The sequence below is a fragment of the Amia ocellicauda genome, chromosome 17 (assembly GCF_036373705.1).
Source record: "Amia ocellicauda isolate fAmiCal2 chromosome 17, fAmiCal2.hap1, whole genome shotgun sequence".
In the NCBI taxonomy this organism is placed as follows: Eukaryota; Metazoa; Chordata; class Actinopteri; order Amiiformes; family Amiidae; genus Amia; species Amia ocellicauda.
Genome location: NC_089866.1, coordinates 21,456,758 through 21,472,003, shown reverse-complemented (window position 1 = coordinate 21,472,003; position 15,246 = coordinate 21,456,758). Strand labels below are relative to the sequence as shown.

Below are 15,246 nucleotides of genomic sequence, written 5' to 3'. Positions count from 1 at the left end.
AAATGCCCCATCTCTGTGTTTAGAATTCAGTTTGTTTCTGGTCTACTGGCAGTGAAATATTCACTACTTTCTCCTAAGTTTATCTGGATTTAAAGAGACCACAGATTTATAGTTTGGATATTATTCGTATTTCGACACTACATCATTAGAAAATGTGTTCTGTTTTATAATAAATTGTACACAGGAGACTTGAAGGTGTTTTAAAACACTTAAGTTAATTAACCCGCAACACATGTAGATTGCTTGTATAATTGATATTATAACAGAATTCCTGTTAGACGGCTTTTAAGAAACAATTTGTTACACTGGTTCTGCATTAAACAAGCTATTGGACTAGTTTAGTGTTTGTTTTACAGTTTTTCCAATTAAATATATCTGGGATGCCTTATTTTACTTTTTTTATTTAATAGTGAATACTGTGACATGGGCCAAAAGCACAATAAATCAGTATTCAGTTCAGAATTAGTAAATTGCAAATTCATGATTTATGGTTTGTAACACACACACAAAAAAGTGTTTTTTTTATTCTGCAAGCTTGTGTTTCATTGACTCAAAAGCCTTTAATCATTTTCCTTTCAAAGTCCAGTTTGTCAAATATAAGAGATTCAACAGGAGTTCATCTGGTTCAGGAAAGTTTAATGCATTTTAGTGGAAAAAGTAAATCTATTGCCAAAAATATATATTTGGGGTCAATGTAATAATACCCAAGACATGGGAAAAGCTTCTTTTATTTAGTTTCTTCCTCTTATTGCATTTTTAATTCTAAATTGTTCTTTTTATAACATTCACTGTACTATCCAGATGGCTGCTTATGAAGATTGTCTCCAATAAGCCAACCAACCCTGCATAAGAAATGCCAGTGCTTTCATGATAAAACTTTGATTAATCATTAATAAAAGGACAGAACGTTTCAACAAAAGCTGTAGTTAATGTACTCCCCATCCACTCCCTTGCCTTCAATGAGATTTAACTTGGAACAAGAACATCAACACATGGATTAATCCTCACTTTATAGTTTTATAATCTATTGTGAATCTTATACAGGGGGAGGAGGAAATGGAGTGATTAAAGGTACATCCACTGGAATGTTCAGTTTCACTGGTTTCTGTCTACTTTATGAATGAAATCATCCATTGTTTTGCTGGTTGTTTAAAGTATGGGAAATATGTTGAAAAGTTAGAAACCATACATACATCCCACATCTTATAAGGTGCTGGGTAAATATAAGGTCAATAGACCGGAAAATTATTCCCGCACTCTTACTCTTATTTATATGCTCCAATATACAGTGAGGGAAAAAAGTATTTGATCCCCTGCTGATTTTGTACGTTTGCCCACTGACAAAGAAATGATCAGTCTATAATTTTAATGGTAGGTGTATTTTAACAGTGAGAGACAGAATAACAACAAAAAAATCCAGAAAAACGCATTTCAAAAAAGTTATACATTGATTTGCATGTTAATGAGGGAAATAAGTATTTGACCCCTTCGACTTAGTACTTGGTGGCAAAACCCTTGTTGTCAATCACAGAGGTCAGACGTTTCTTGTAGTTGGCCACCAGGTTTGCACACATCTCAGGAGGGATTTTGTCCCACTCCTCTTTCCAGATCCTCTCCAAGTCATTAAGGTTTCGAGGCTGATGTTTGGCAACTCGAACCTTCAGCTCCCTCCACAGATTTTCTGTGGGATTAAGGTCTGGAGACTGGCTAGGCCACTCCAGGACCTTAATGTGCTTCTTCTTGAGCCACTCCTTTGTTGCCTTGGCTGTGTGTTTTGGGTCATTGTCATGCTGGAATACCCATCCACGACCCATTTTCAATGCCCTGGCTGAGGGAAGGAGGTTCTCACCCAAGATTTGACGGTACATGGCCCCGTCCATCGTCCCTTTGATGCGGTGCAGTTGTCCTGTCCCCTTAGCAGAAAAACACCCCCAAAGCATAATGTTTCCACCTCCATGTTTGACGGTGGGGATGGTGTTCTTGGGGTCATTCCTCCTCCTCCAAACACGGTGAGTTGAGTTGATGCCAAAGAGCTCGATTTTGGTCTCATCTGACCACAACACTTTCACCCAGTTCTCCTCTGAATCATTCAGATGTTCATTGGCAAACTTCAGACGGGCCTGTACATGTGCTTTCTTGAGCAGGGGGACCTTTTGGGCGCTGCAGGATTTCAGTCCTTCACAGCGTAGTGTGTTACCAATTGTTTTCTTGGTGACTATGGTCCCAGCTGCCTTGAGATCATTAACAAGATCCTCCCGTGTAGTTCTGGGCTGATTCCTCACCGTTCTCATGATCATTGAAACTCCACGAGGTGAGAGCTTGCATGGAGCCCCAGACCGAGGGAGACTGACTGTTGTCACCTTCTCACCAAGCTGCTTGGCGATGGTCTTGTAGCCCATTCCAGCCTTGTGTAGGTCTACAATCTTGTCCCTGACATCCTTGGACAGCTCTTTGGTCTTGGCCATGGTGGAGAGTTTGGAATCTGATTTATTTATTGCTTCTGTGCACAGGTGTCTTTTATACAGGAAACGAGCTGAGATTAGGAGCACTCCCTTTAAGAGAGTGCTCTTAATCTCAGCTCGTTACCTGTATAAAAGACACCTGGAAGCCAGAAATCTTGCTGATTGATAGGGGATCAAATACTTATTTCCCTCATTAACATGCAAATCAATTTATAACTTTTTTGAAATGCGTTTTTCTGGATTTTTTTGTTGTTATTCTGTCTCTCACTGTTAAAATATACCTACCATTAAAATTATAGACTGATAATTTCTTTGTCAGTGGGCAAACGTACAAAATCAGCAGGGGATCAAATACTTTTTTCCCTCACTGTATATATGTATTTTTTTTTTGCAAATTCAGATCAACGTAAATATTTTTTCATACCACAATCGAGGAACGATTACAAAATGTTTGGAAATATTCATGGAAATGTTGGTAGATTGGATGCTTTTGAAGAAGACTTAAGCCTAATCCAAATCAAAACTTTGACATACCCAGAAATTGCAAAATTACCAGTGTACCCTATCAGCTTACACAGTATAAAGTGGCTTCTGACACAATCAATCTGTGATAGGGTACTATGCGATTCACAGGTAGGTCATCATTTCGATTTGGTCTCGATCTCAATTTGCTAGTTATTTAATAAAGGGGATGTTCAATGAGACTATAATGCATCAGTGTGCTTCCGACTTCTGTATACACTGCTTTCCATAATTACATCAGAGCTGTAAGTAGGGCAGGTGGAGAGGGGCACCCACCAAACCTGAGTGCATCCTAGTGAGCGTAGGCAAAGTGATTGAAAGGGATTGTCACGGACCGAGGTTCAAACCAAGGGTTCTGTAAATAAAACAGTGCTTTTTAATCCTGAACAATGTTATCTAAAGTGACAAAACACATTGCTGATGGTTTCAGTCAGAAGGGAACTGAATACTGTTCTGCAGCTTTAAACAGAAGCTTCCTTCACTACCTGGGAAACAAACTGCCTCACAAAATGGCAGACATCAACTGGTGCTGACATGGCTCGAGTTAAAGATTTACAAGAACTGGAACAATTCTCCCGAATCAAATAACACCTAGATCAATGAAAATTAGCCTGGTTTGAAATTGAAGGCAAACACATGTTAGTATCGATGGTATCGACATACTGTACTTGGTCAAATGTATTTTTGGATGGTGGGTAATCTGTTTATGTTCTTGGCGGAAATTCAATGGGTGGGAGTACCAGTATAATAGCTATTTCTGCTTTACTGCTTTATTTTGGACTTCGGGCAATAAATAACCATATGCTTATATATGATTATCATCATCATCAGCCTATACCGATCCTCTGCTGGATGAAGGTCTCCCCAATATGTTTCCACTTGTTTCGATCTGTAGCTTACCTTTTCTTATTTTTTAACTTTTCTTAAGTTTATTATTTCATCTTCCCATCTTTTATGTGTTCATTTTCTAGGTATTTTATAATCTCTTGGGATCCATTCAGTAGCTTCCAGTCCAATTGGCTAGTTCCAGTAACTAGCCAATTGTCTATCTTTGATCTGTTCTTCTTGCAGTGTGTTGGGCCAATTTCCATTTTTACATTTTGACCCAATTATGGCTGGTTTGTTTTCAGACCCATTCATTTATTTTTCTATCTCTTATTGTTATTCTAAGCATACATATTTTCATGTACATATAAACACACACACACACCTTTTAAATTCTATTGTAAAGTGCCCTGATTTTCAGATCACAGATTACTATTGAATGCCTAGTTACGGCTCTCAATGACATTATGTTGGGTGGAGTTATTGATACAGCAATTTTACTTTCAGGCTGCAGATTGTGATATTTTTCAACAACTGAAGACTCTGACATCGAAACAGGCCATCAATTAGGTGGGCAAAAGAATCATGCATGATGTATAGCTACTGCATGACTTTAATCCTGCCACTGGAAATGTGGGCTGAGCCTCACCTCAGTCCTAAATTACAGAAGACTGATGGCATTGTCTCAGCTCCTCATGCAGGAAGAAAATTCAATATCTGTGCAAGCACAGCAAACAGAGCACCAGGGCTGCTTGTCTTATGGCATGTCTGCTGAGATAATATGGAGAGGTTCTCACAAGACCACAAAGTGTTCAGCTGTCTCACACTTTCAGAAAAATGGGGATAAGTCAGTAAAAGTGCTGCTAAACAGTGTTATTCACATCCTGTCCCTGTAGGTACAAAGAACCTTTCATTTAACGGTTGGGTAGGACAGACACTGGAAGCCATTGTGATGGTGTCTAGTGAAATGTGCCAACGAGACAATCCCTCTTTCATGTTGGATGTGCACAGTTCAGCACCCTGCCGGTGACCCACTGTGGCTTTCTTTGCCATCAGCGGAAGCGGACGCCAAACGTTTGAAACTTCACTTGAACCTCATGGGATGCCCATAACAAGGCCCCTTGTTGTTGAGTTGTCTTCCACATTAGCAATCCTGTGGGGTCTTGACATTAGTTAATGCAACAGGCCCACTCTGTACCAAGAATACGATCTTAGTCATCAACACTCAAATCAAGCTGAACAAAAAGTGCCGGTTGTTGCCGTTATTTATTACTGGTCAGTATCTGTCATGCTTTAATTTAAAATCTAAATGTCATGGCTTTTGGAAGATTTTGTGAGTTGCCGCATAACATAATATTTTCAGATTTACAATTAGCATTATAGCAAAAGAAACTAAAAGTAGCTTTTATGTATAAAAAATGCACCGTAAGGATTTAGCATTGCAGTTCCAGCTGTGGTAGCTTCTGACACTCAAAACATTAAAGAGGTTACATTTTATTTGATCTCTCTCTGTTTTTATGGTTACATCTTTTAATGTGCACTAAAAGCCCTGGGAGTTCCCCAGGAAGTCAAAAGGCATCAAATAAAAATTGGAGTTCAGTGCAGAAGACAATTTTTTATGCTGCACAGAATCAATCCCCAAGAGAAACTTCAACCACATTTCTCAATACAAAAATAAAATAAAATAAAATAAAACTTTTCCTAGAAGAATGGGTCTGAGAATTTCATGTCAGCTGGTCATGTACAGTTGTGCATAGAGGCGATAACAGAGCTTTGCTTTTCAGTCCCCCCACTGTCTTTTGTGTCCACTGTTTTGAGCTAACAGGAACAGAAGTGGTGGAAGTGATTACTTTAATGTAACATAGTAACCAAATGCATCCGATGAAGAGTCCAAATGGACACCTGGCCAATGTGGAGTTGGGCCCTTGCTTGATGGATGTACTCCACTGGCTTTTTTGGCAGCTGAGGTAAATGAAAGTCTACTCAGGTGTAGCACTTCTGTCATTTTAGTCTCCTAGAAGTGTGTAGAAGAGTAGCAAGAGGAATCGCAGTGAGTGTAATGTGGGGCTCCTGAAGGCATGGATCCTGTTGTTGGACAAAAGTCCCATTTTCAAAATAAGAGGGAATAAATAAATAAATAAATATGCAGTGGAGCCATTGGCACAGGGACCCTCAGAGGCTACCAGTGTCCCAGTTATTGAGATCTAGACAGGTTTAAGAAACCCTGACATAGTCAGTAGATTATATTTGCTTGTAGCAGGTTTTCATGATCTCTTTAATCTATCAGCAGAGTAAGAACTGGGAAAAGTGTTAAATTGGCCTGACTGAGCAAATAATTACTGCAGTGAGGTAATTAAGGGCTCAGGGTGGATGAAATTAGAAAATCCTGTAGCGCTTGCAGCACAGAGATTTCTGCACCTGTTTCACACATACCAATGCCTCCCAAATACTCCAGTCATATGTTCTCTTCTTTCTTGATCCGTACTGTGATTGTGGAAAAGGATGTAAGGACACCACACGTCTTTTTTTTTTTAGTTTTAATGTTTATTTCCTTTCATCCTGAAATGTCTTGTCAATCATGACAAAATCAAGTGTGCTTGAGGGAGTTTTCATGCAAAGCCCAGTCTGGTTTGTCTCGTTTCTGAATTTCAGTTTGTGTGTGTGTCTTTAGTGATGTTACCATTTTTCTATTTCAAAGAAGGGCTCTTTAGTTCAATCTTAACTGTTACAGAGGTGCTTGAGACACTGTCTTTCTATCACTCCTTTGTGGCCATTATATAGTGACTGGGGTCAGCAGATCGTTGGGGTGATGGTCATGTTGAGCTCTCGGAGATGACTGGCACTCTTTCAAATTTGCAGCGTATTATTGCTTCCGACTTTAAAGCTCTCACTGAAACAAAAGGTCAAAGGAGCTTGTCTTTCTTGGTTCTTTCGGAGCTTAACTCGGATATTCCTTTGAACTCATTATTGGAACTGAGCTCTCTCTCTCTCTCTCTCTCACACTTGTGTGTGCTTACATCATAAAACCTGAATATAGACTCATAACATAGCTCTCATGTATGGAAGGATGGATGGATGTTTTTAATTATTTCTGAAAATCAATCCTCATATTATTAATCATCTTTCTCATTCAGTTTTACTGCCTGTTGCGTGGGACTCGCCCCCACTTCTTTTGTATTTAGTGTCAGATAACCTTCACAGCTATCACTCTGTAAATAAGCACCACTGTACTAAACCGGACAGATCACAGAGTTTGTAAATCCCTCGTACTGAGCTGGTCTGGTTTAATAAAGAGAGAAGGCAAAAAAAAAGAGGAAAAGACTCATTGATCAGTGCTGCTGTCCTGTACAGTCAAAAAAATCACTCAGGTAAAGGTGAAGTCCTGAGTAATTTCACTTGAACTGTCATGATCTATTATAGATTTTCTTTTAATATAAAATCACATCAACTTTTTCTTGGGATGTAACTTTACAAATGTATATATATATTAGTACAGTGGGTTCATGAAGTTTTAACGCTGAACATTAAAATCCATCGGCGAAAACAACGAGGCGAAACAGATTAATTGTATAATTTATCCTGTTCAGTTCCAGCATCAAATGTATTGGCGGTAATGTGACAGTAAGTCTGTCAAATGTAAATGTAAATGCTCCCAAAAAGGGCTGACAACAGTTTATGTAAAAAAAATATAAATGTGGAGGACTGAGAATTTATAGAAGTTATAGATCTTTTTATGCTTATCAGTTAATTGAACTGATGGAGAACAAAAAAATTATCTTCCTTTTTGCCTATTAAAGTAACCTTATTATTAGTTTGATATATTTCCTGAGTAACTTCTGATATTTTAAGGTGAAGGTTTGTTTTTTGATTTTTTTCCCTCCTCTTTAAAGATCTTTAAACATGATTTGCTGGCTCGCAATTGTCATTTTGATGCTGGAAATCAGGTTCAGACACGGATCAGCGCTAATCTCAAGGTGACCTAGCCCCCTTCTGGGCAGAAGGCAAGAGTTTAGAGTTCAACCGGATTGATATCGCAAGTGTAACATATGTGTTACTGTCTGTGCTCAAAGTGGCAGGAGAGTACGCTGTTCAAGGAACTGTCATTGATTGATGATCCAGGATATGACAGCAATCCAGCAAAACAACCTAGCCAGATCTTTAATAAAATATTTTATGTATGTGTCCAGCAAGGATAACAGCTTGTATGAGTAGTTTTTTTTTTTTTTCAACAGCTCCAGGGATTTACTATTTTCATTATTTTATTTAGAATTTATTTTTATTTTTATACAGAATTTTATTGGTTTGATTTTGGTTGCCACAGTATTGCAGGAAAGTACTGCATGATCCTAATAATAACTTTCGCTAAGGTTATGTGTTGTTATCATTTTAGTAGCACTTAATTTAAACTTTAAAATGGGTATGTATTTCCTTTTGTTGCTTTTGAAGTTATATGATTTGGAGAACTTCTGCTTGGTTTTCTTCAAGAGCTATTAAAACAAATAACGATAATGGGAAATGTTGTCCTTCCATTAAAACTGTGTAAACAATTTGAATTCTGAATACATTACTGAAGTGCTCAGATACCAGGGGTGCAAAATATGACCAGGTCCTGAAGAATGGATGTAGAAATGGCTGAGTATCAATACAATTTGTCAAGGTTAGCTCTTGGGCTTGTAATACATGCTGTTTGTTCATGAATATCACTGTGAAGTTAGTATTAGGCTTCTCTTATATCATTGTTGCCCATAGAGCAAATATAGCAGTGAACAACTGCAGCTATATAAAATTCATGAAGATGTCTTATCTGGGAATTGACCGCTGTATTTCAGGAACAGCTGCGGGATGTTTTCATGGGTGCTTTCTGTAACTTTCAGGCTGCACTAATGAATAAAGATAGTAACACACCAGATGCAAAATCCATGATCTTCATCAGTTAAATTCCCCTTGAATCCTTGCTTGATTAATCACAAATACAAGCTGGCCAAGTCCCCCCAGTGTTTAACCACACAGAGTAGTTTATCTCAATAGGACCTTGCAAGTGGGAGCCATCCATCTTTCAAGAGAATCAATACAGTATAACCAGTCTTTGTACAAAGCCCTCCACTACATTTCTGAAGTCTCTTAAAATTCCAAAGCAGTTTTTCTTTCAAAATTCCTCTACCACCCAAAGACACACACACACACACACACACACACACACACAATCACACATGCACATAACTACTTTTCCTACTACTCAGCAGACTTATATCAACAAATTGAACACTCTCATATATTAATTAAAAGTGCTTCCTGCTCTGTGTGTTGCCAGGAATTTGAATGAAATAACTTTTACCATCGTAAATTAAAAGTTTCCCCTTGGTGTGGACCTGTGGAAGGGCACGGAAGAGGGCACACAAATTCAGATGCATGCTTCCAGGCGTTAAACGTTAATTGGCTCTGGAAATAGATGTTGACAAAACGAGGCTTCATGTGTCAACATTACACAGCCGGGCATCCCGCTGTTTCAGCTGAGCCGCTTCAATCGTATGCTGAATGTTGTCGCTGGAGCCTTGTAGGGCACTCTGCAGAACAAGGCAAGAGCTTTGGGTGGCTATCTAGTTCAGAACTCATTATCCAAAGAAATTTAAATATGCTGGGCCAAATCGGAAAGCCTTTTTATTGATTGATTGATGAATTAGAACTATATTCATAAAATATTAATATTCCAAACCTGGTCTGGTTTCTGTACGACAATCTTTGCTTGTTTGCCCTTTGCATGCCTCGTTTAAATGATCTTTTTATCATGCTTATGCAGGATTATTTTGTTTGTGCTGTGCTTTTTTCTACCTAAATCAAAAACAAAAAAAGCTTTGTGAGGTTATTGTCATTTTATTTGTGCGTGGTGTTACCCTGCAGCCTGGAGGAAATCACAGATGATACCAAAACTTTGTCCTATTCCTCAGTGAATTGCACATTTTTTTGTAGCGAATTGCTGTCAGCAGATGAAACTTTAACTGTGAACCGAAAATAGCGAGTGAAGTAGTAAGACAACAACCTGCCACATATTAATCAAATTTTAATGCCCAGAAACACAAGTGACACAGTGATTCTCTTGAGGCCTAGTTATTACTTTTGTGCTTCAGGTTTAACTTTGCTTTTTTTTCTTCTTTACTTATGTGCAGGACTGGCTGAGTAAATTCGGCTACCTCCCACCACCAGACCCAGTCACAGGGCAGCTGCAGACCAAGGAGGCTCTGACCAATGCCATCAAAGCAATGCAGAAGTTTGGAGGTCTGGAGGAGACAGGAGTTTTGGGTATGTATGTGTGTGGGGGTCTGTTTTGGGGGGTGCAAAACCTGACTAAGCTGCCTACCTACCCTGCCCAATCTGATAATGGCATTTCTTCTCCTTAGTACCAAGTGCAATTATTCATGTGGTATAATTTGTGTGTGTACTTGTGATTTGCTGTTATGGTGACGGTGTTTGCTGGGGTCCAGACGAAGCCACACTGGGGCTGATGAAAACGCCGCGTTGCTCTCTGCCCGATGTCACTGAGTCAGAGACCAGCTCCGGGAGGCGGAGACGCGGCGCGCCCACCCAAACCAAGTGGAACAAGAGGCATCTGTCCTGGAGGTACGGTCTCCTGGAGGAGTATACATTTAGGAAGATGACACATTCACAGTCTCATTTGTAAGCAGCTTAAGATAACTGCTCTCTTTTAAGTTGTGATTCTTTCCTGGCCACATAAACACATTGATTAAATTTATTTTGTTTTGGACAAACTGAGCAGCATTTGGAGTGTAAGGTGTAATGGATTTGCAGTATGGTTTTATATGGATGGTTATTCTGCATGCTTTTCCTGGAAACCTCTAAGGCTCTGTATATTTTTCTATTTGGAATAAGTGCTTCAACTTATCTATGCCTGATGAAAGATTTACAACAGACCTTGGCCAATTTACCTCAAAGGGGTTCTTTGTGGTTGCGGTCAGATACTGGGGAACCTATGGGGTATTTCCAATACTGTTCTCCTTGAACCCCTGTTTTTATGCTTTTAGCTTATGTTTTATGTTCTTGAAATTGATTTATCTGGTTGTTAGGACACTAACAGGATACTCTTGTCAAAAATATCCCATTTCGTGATCAAGCGAAAAAAAATGCCTTTCCAAAAACAAACCTCTACATAGCACTTCCATTAGGGAAATCCATTAGTTTGTTTTTGGTGCTCTGGTGCATTGTAGGGATTACACACACATCACAGCAATTGATTTGAATGTGAATTGATGTGGTCTTGAGACAGAAGGACATTTTGTTTCTAGCTTCTCCTTGGCAGTGTATCCTGTGGCTTTATTTGCCACCTTTCATAATCACAGACCAGAACTCTGAACAAAATACTACAACAACAAAAAATACCGGATCGCCATATTCAAATATATATGCTTTTTTGCATTTCCAACAGTACATACGGCTCATGTCTCCAAAGCAGATAGATATGATTGAGGCTGATGTTGCTGGGAGCGCTTTGGCTCACAGTACGATAAGCCGCTGAAAGATGAGAGCAAGTTCCCCTTCTCACATTATTAAGCTCTCCTTTCTTTTTTTCCCTGTAACGTGTCAGAAAGCAGCGACTTTGCCTCTGTTTTCTCCCTTTGCAGTTTCTCTTTTCTTACTGTAGGTCAAACGGGAAATGTTTATACTCGGTAGCACAATGACAGAGCTTGTTAGCTGTCACATCCTTAATTGGCTCAGAACAGCATTACACGCAAAGGCGCACTCCTTAGTAAATAAATGCACTTCACAATTCATTCCAACCACTCCTGGGTGCCTTGCAACGGGAATCGTTTTTATTTCGCCTTTTATACAGCAAAGCACTCAAAGCACCTACTGTATTTTCCGACCCTCTTGATTAAAACACGCAAATGTGGGCCACCACGGCTTGGAAATTGTGCGCTGGCAATGTGCTTGTTCGGTTTATTGTTTCATTAGCACCGAGTGGACAAGATCACTCATTCCACTGCATCGGCTGCTGTTTTATCAGAATGTTTAGACTCGATTGTTCAGTGCTTTTTAATGATCCTTTTTAATGATGGGTGTTTTTCAGGCTGCTGTGGTTGCACAGTTGGTTAGTGGGGGCACAGGGGAGATGAGGCAGGAGTTTGAAGTTAAGTAGATGTGTTTATTAGGAGTAACAGCGATTTTTTTTGGCAGTAAACCCTTGGGAGCTTTATTGTTCTCCAGTATGTTGGTCTGGGCTCTCTTTCTCTGACTTAGGCCTTCCCATGTATCTTTCAATTCAGTTAATCCAAGATTTTGTGAAGAATACATTCTCAACACCCTCTGTTTTTTTAGGTCATACAGTCCACTGCCAACTAACGAAAGTAATTAGGAAAGAAGAGATACACAATCAAGACTTTTTCCATGGATGTGAATTCCAGGTTCTCCTTTAAATGTGTCCAATCCGATAATAGAAACATTTGTTTAATAATAATTACATTTTTTTTTCTTCTTCAAAGGCTGCAGTGCAGGGAGTGCAGTTCTTAGATGCCTGTAATGAAGTCTTTGGTAATTGTTTCAGAAATTAATTATGCACCAGTTAACAGATGCAAATAAGAAACATTGTTTGTGGCACTGAAAGGATATAAATAAAAATAGCAACCAAAGCTTTTTCAGACAACAGAGCCACATTTAGATGTGCTACTTACGCTTCATAGTGCAACCGTTTTATCTGTGAGGCGACATACCTCCCAAATGATAACTGAGCGGCCCTGGAAATCCCTGCTGTTTCCGTTTGAAACCCATAACTCAGTTTGTCAAGGGAGTAACAGGTATAACTAATAACTTAATTAAATCGAATTACAGAGGGAAATGACCAGATATTGGTCATAATTACAGAATATAATTAACTAATCAGATATCTCTTTCTGAAGTGGTTCCTGATGTGTAAGCACGTAACGCTGATAATATGTCAGGGAATACAAGAATGAGCAGTTGCTTTATAATTAATATTCATTTCATTTTCTTTTCAATGCTGATACAGTTTTTTTAATTGTTCCTTTTGTGCTCTGTGTGAAGGTAGCTATACTAGTGGATGGTTTAAAGTTTTTCTTCCCAGCCATGGGGATTATACAGTAGTAGTTGGCAGGCCAATATTGACTGAATCCACGCGGACTTAGTATTTCCAGTAAGAAAAAATAAAAAAGTATTTTAACAGACACTGGCTTACAGGGACTAGAAGCATCAACAACTGCTGCTGCAGAGTCACTTACAATTAGACCTCAGGTTTGACATCTCGTCTGATGGATGGAGCACAAGGACATTAAGTAACTTCCTCAGGGTGATACACAGTGAGTCAGCGGCAGAGCCAGGGATTAAGCAGGATACCTTCTGGTAAGAAGCCCTTTTCTGTAACCACTAGAATTGCTTCCAATGCCTCTGCTCTGGCTTGCAGTGTGTGACTCCCAGATTGGCAGGCCACCAGACTGGTAACCCGATGTAGCGCTGACGCGAAGTGTTTTACTGACGCTTCTCATTAGCAACATCTGATGATTATAGCTCAAGATTTTCAAAGTATATAAATAGTTCCACACTGAGCACCAGGGCATGTGTGCTGCTGCAGAAACTAACAGGACAGAAGTCGTATCAAATGTTTTTAATTGTGTAGTCGGATCAACTTTAACTGTTCCTTTACGAGCTGAACTGTGAGAAGTGGTGTGATGCTCAGCTTATCTTGGTAGCCAAAGGCTTGTAAGGGAGAGAAACAAGTCCATCCATCAAAAAAACATTTTCCCTCTGTGGCTGCCAAAGGAAGATGGCTTTGCAATTTCTTTTATTTTGTTTTAAAGACAGAATTTGATAAAACGCCAGAGATTCTTGCTCTTAAAGGCTTAAGGAATTACGCTGCTGACTTGTTACACTTGCTAACTCTGGGTGAGTTCTGCTTCATTACACACTGCTTTTGCAAGCTTTGCGGGATCATACATGCTTCTCAAATGAAGTCATTCGACAGTATAGGCTTCACTCAAAAGTAGACTTTACTGAGATATAGCTGTTACACGCTTCAGTCTGGGCTGCACTGTAATCAGCAGCTTTGTTTTACTTTTGGAGAAATTGACACGTTGTACTTCCACTTATGGACATAGATACATTTATATACATATATACAAATGGTGTATATATAGATTTTAAATCCAGTTTTCATTAACAGCTTATTCCAATTCATCTGAGTTTAAGAGCCTTTAAGAATCTGAGAGAATTACAGCCAACTCTTTGACTTACCTTGGATGGCCTGCCCTCCACTCCCTCGGATTTCTGTTCTCATCCTAGCATTTAATTATTTGCATGAATAACTGTTTAAATGCAGCAAATGGATCGTTAGTGAACAAGGACAATACAATTATGATGTTGCTGTAGTAATAAACTGATACAATCTTCTTATCTGCACTGTATCACCTTGAATGAAGGAGTGAAGTTAGCATTACCATTATTTACCCCAATAGCTGTTCTGAGGCAGTGAAAGACAAACTTAGCGTTTCTGCATCCAAGTTTAGCAGGAAACAGATCCTCTCTGGGTCTGTATTAGTGCCTCAGTCTTTTATACAGATGGCTGAAGGAGCTGCTGCCCTGCTGTTAAGGGCACTGAGAGAATCTTCTTGATTCAGCGTTACGACTGTTTCATCCCAGAGGTGTTTTACTGGATTGGGGTCAGGACCCTGAGCAGGCTGTGGAATGTATTTAACTCCGATTTCCTTGAACCACTATTTGATACTAGTCCCAGTCATGTCACATTATGCCCTGCACGCCATTAGTGTTGAAGGTGAGCTTGTCCCATTACTTTTGGTAGTATAACATATCCAAGCTGATGAAAATAACTTTCTGTTTCCTCGTCTGGTTTTCCGTTTGCTCTTGGTTTGTTAAAGCAGTGAGGAAGGGCACTGGCAATTTGTAGAGTGTTTATAATGTCAACTGCATTTAATTGACAAGGGTAAGTACTGTTCATGTTTATTTTCTGAGGTTGTTGCCTTGTTTTCTGTTGATTACTAGACAAGCTGTGCAGCTGGGGTAGGTGTATATATGCTGCCTGGGGGAAAAACTATATATATATACATGTATACTTATGGAGTTATTGCATGTACTGTACCTTATGGAGGCATGATGAATCCTAGCACACTCCCTGCTGGTGTTTCAATTTCACATGTATCGGAGGGAAGTGGAGTTTGCGTGGAGATGCAATGCGACCACAGGCGACAGTGGGGGAAGAGAGCGTCGTATTGAGAAGCCGGGCTCTGACAGCATGTGTCCCGCTGTTCTTTTTAAGACGCTGTCCCCCCCCCCCACCGCGCCTCTGAATCATCTCCAGACACAGGGAGAGTGCTGTGATCCCGCTGCAAGTGACACATAACAGCTTACTTTCACGAGCGGGATATGAACACCTACTACTGCCGACTTTGGTGATGATTGA

General features: G+C 39.5%; 1 protein-coding gene across 1 annotated transcript in view; it reads left to right on the top strand.

Annotated features, from left to right (window-relative positions):
• Positions 1–15,246, top strand: part of mmp17a (matrix metallopeptidase 17a) — a 57,630-nt gene that overhangs the window by 22,895 nt on the left and 19,489 nt on the right. Inside the window, exons 2-3 of the mRNA XM_066689467.1 lie at positions 9,974–10,106; positions 10,289–10,424. Coding sequence (XP_066545564.1) covers positions 9,974–10,106; positions 10,289–10,424 — 269 coding nt within the window. The remainder of the gene's footprint in view (positions 1–9,973; positions 10,107–10,288; positions 10,425–15,246) is intronic.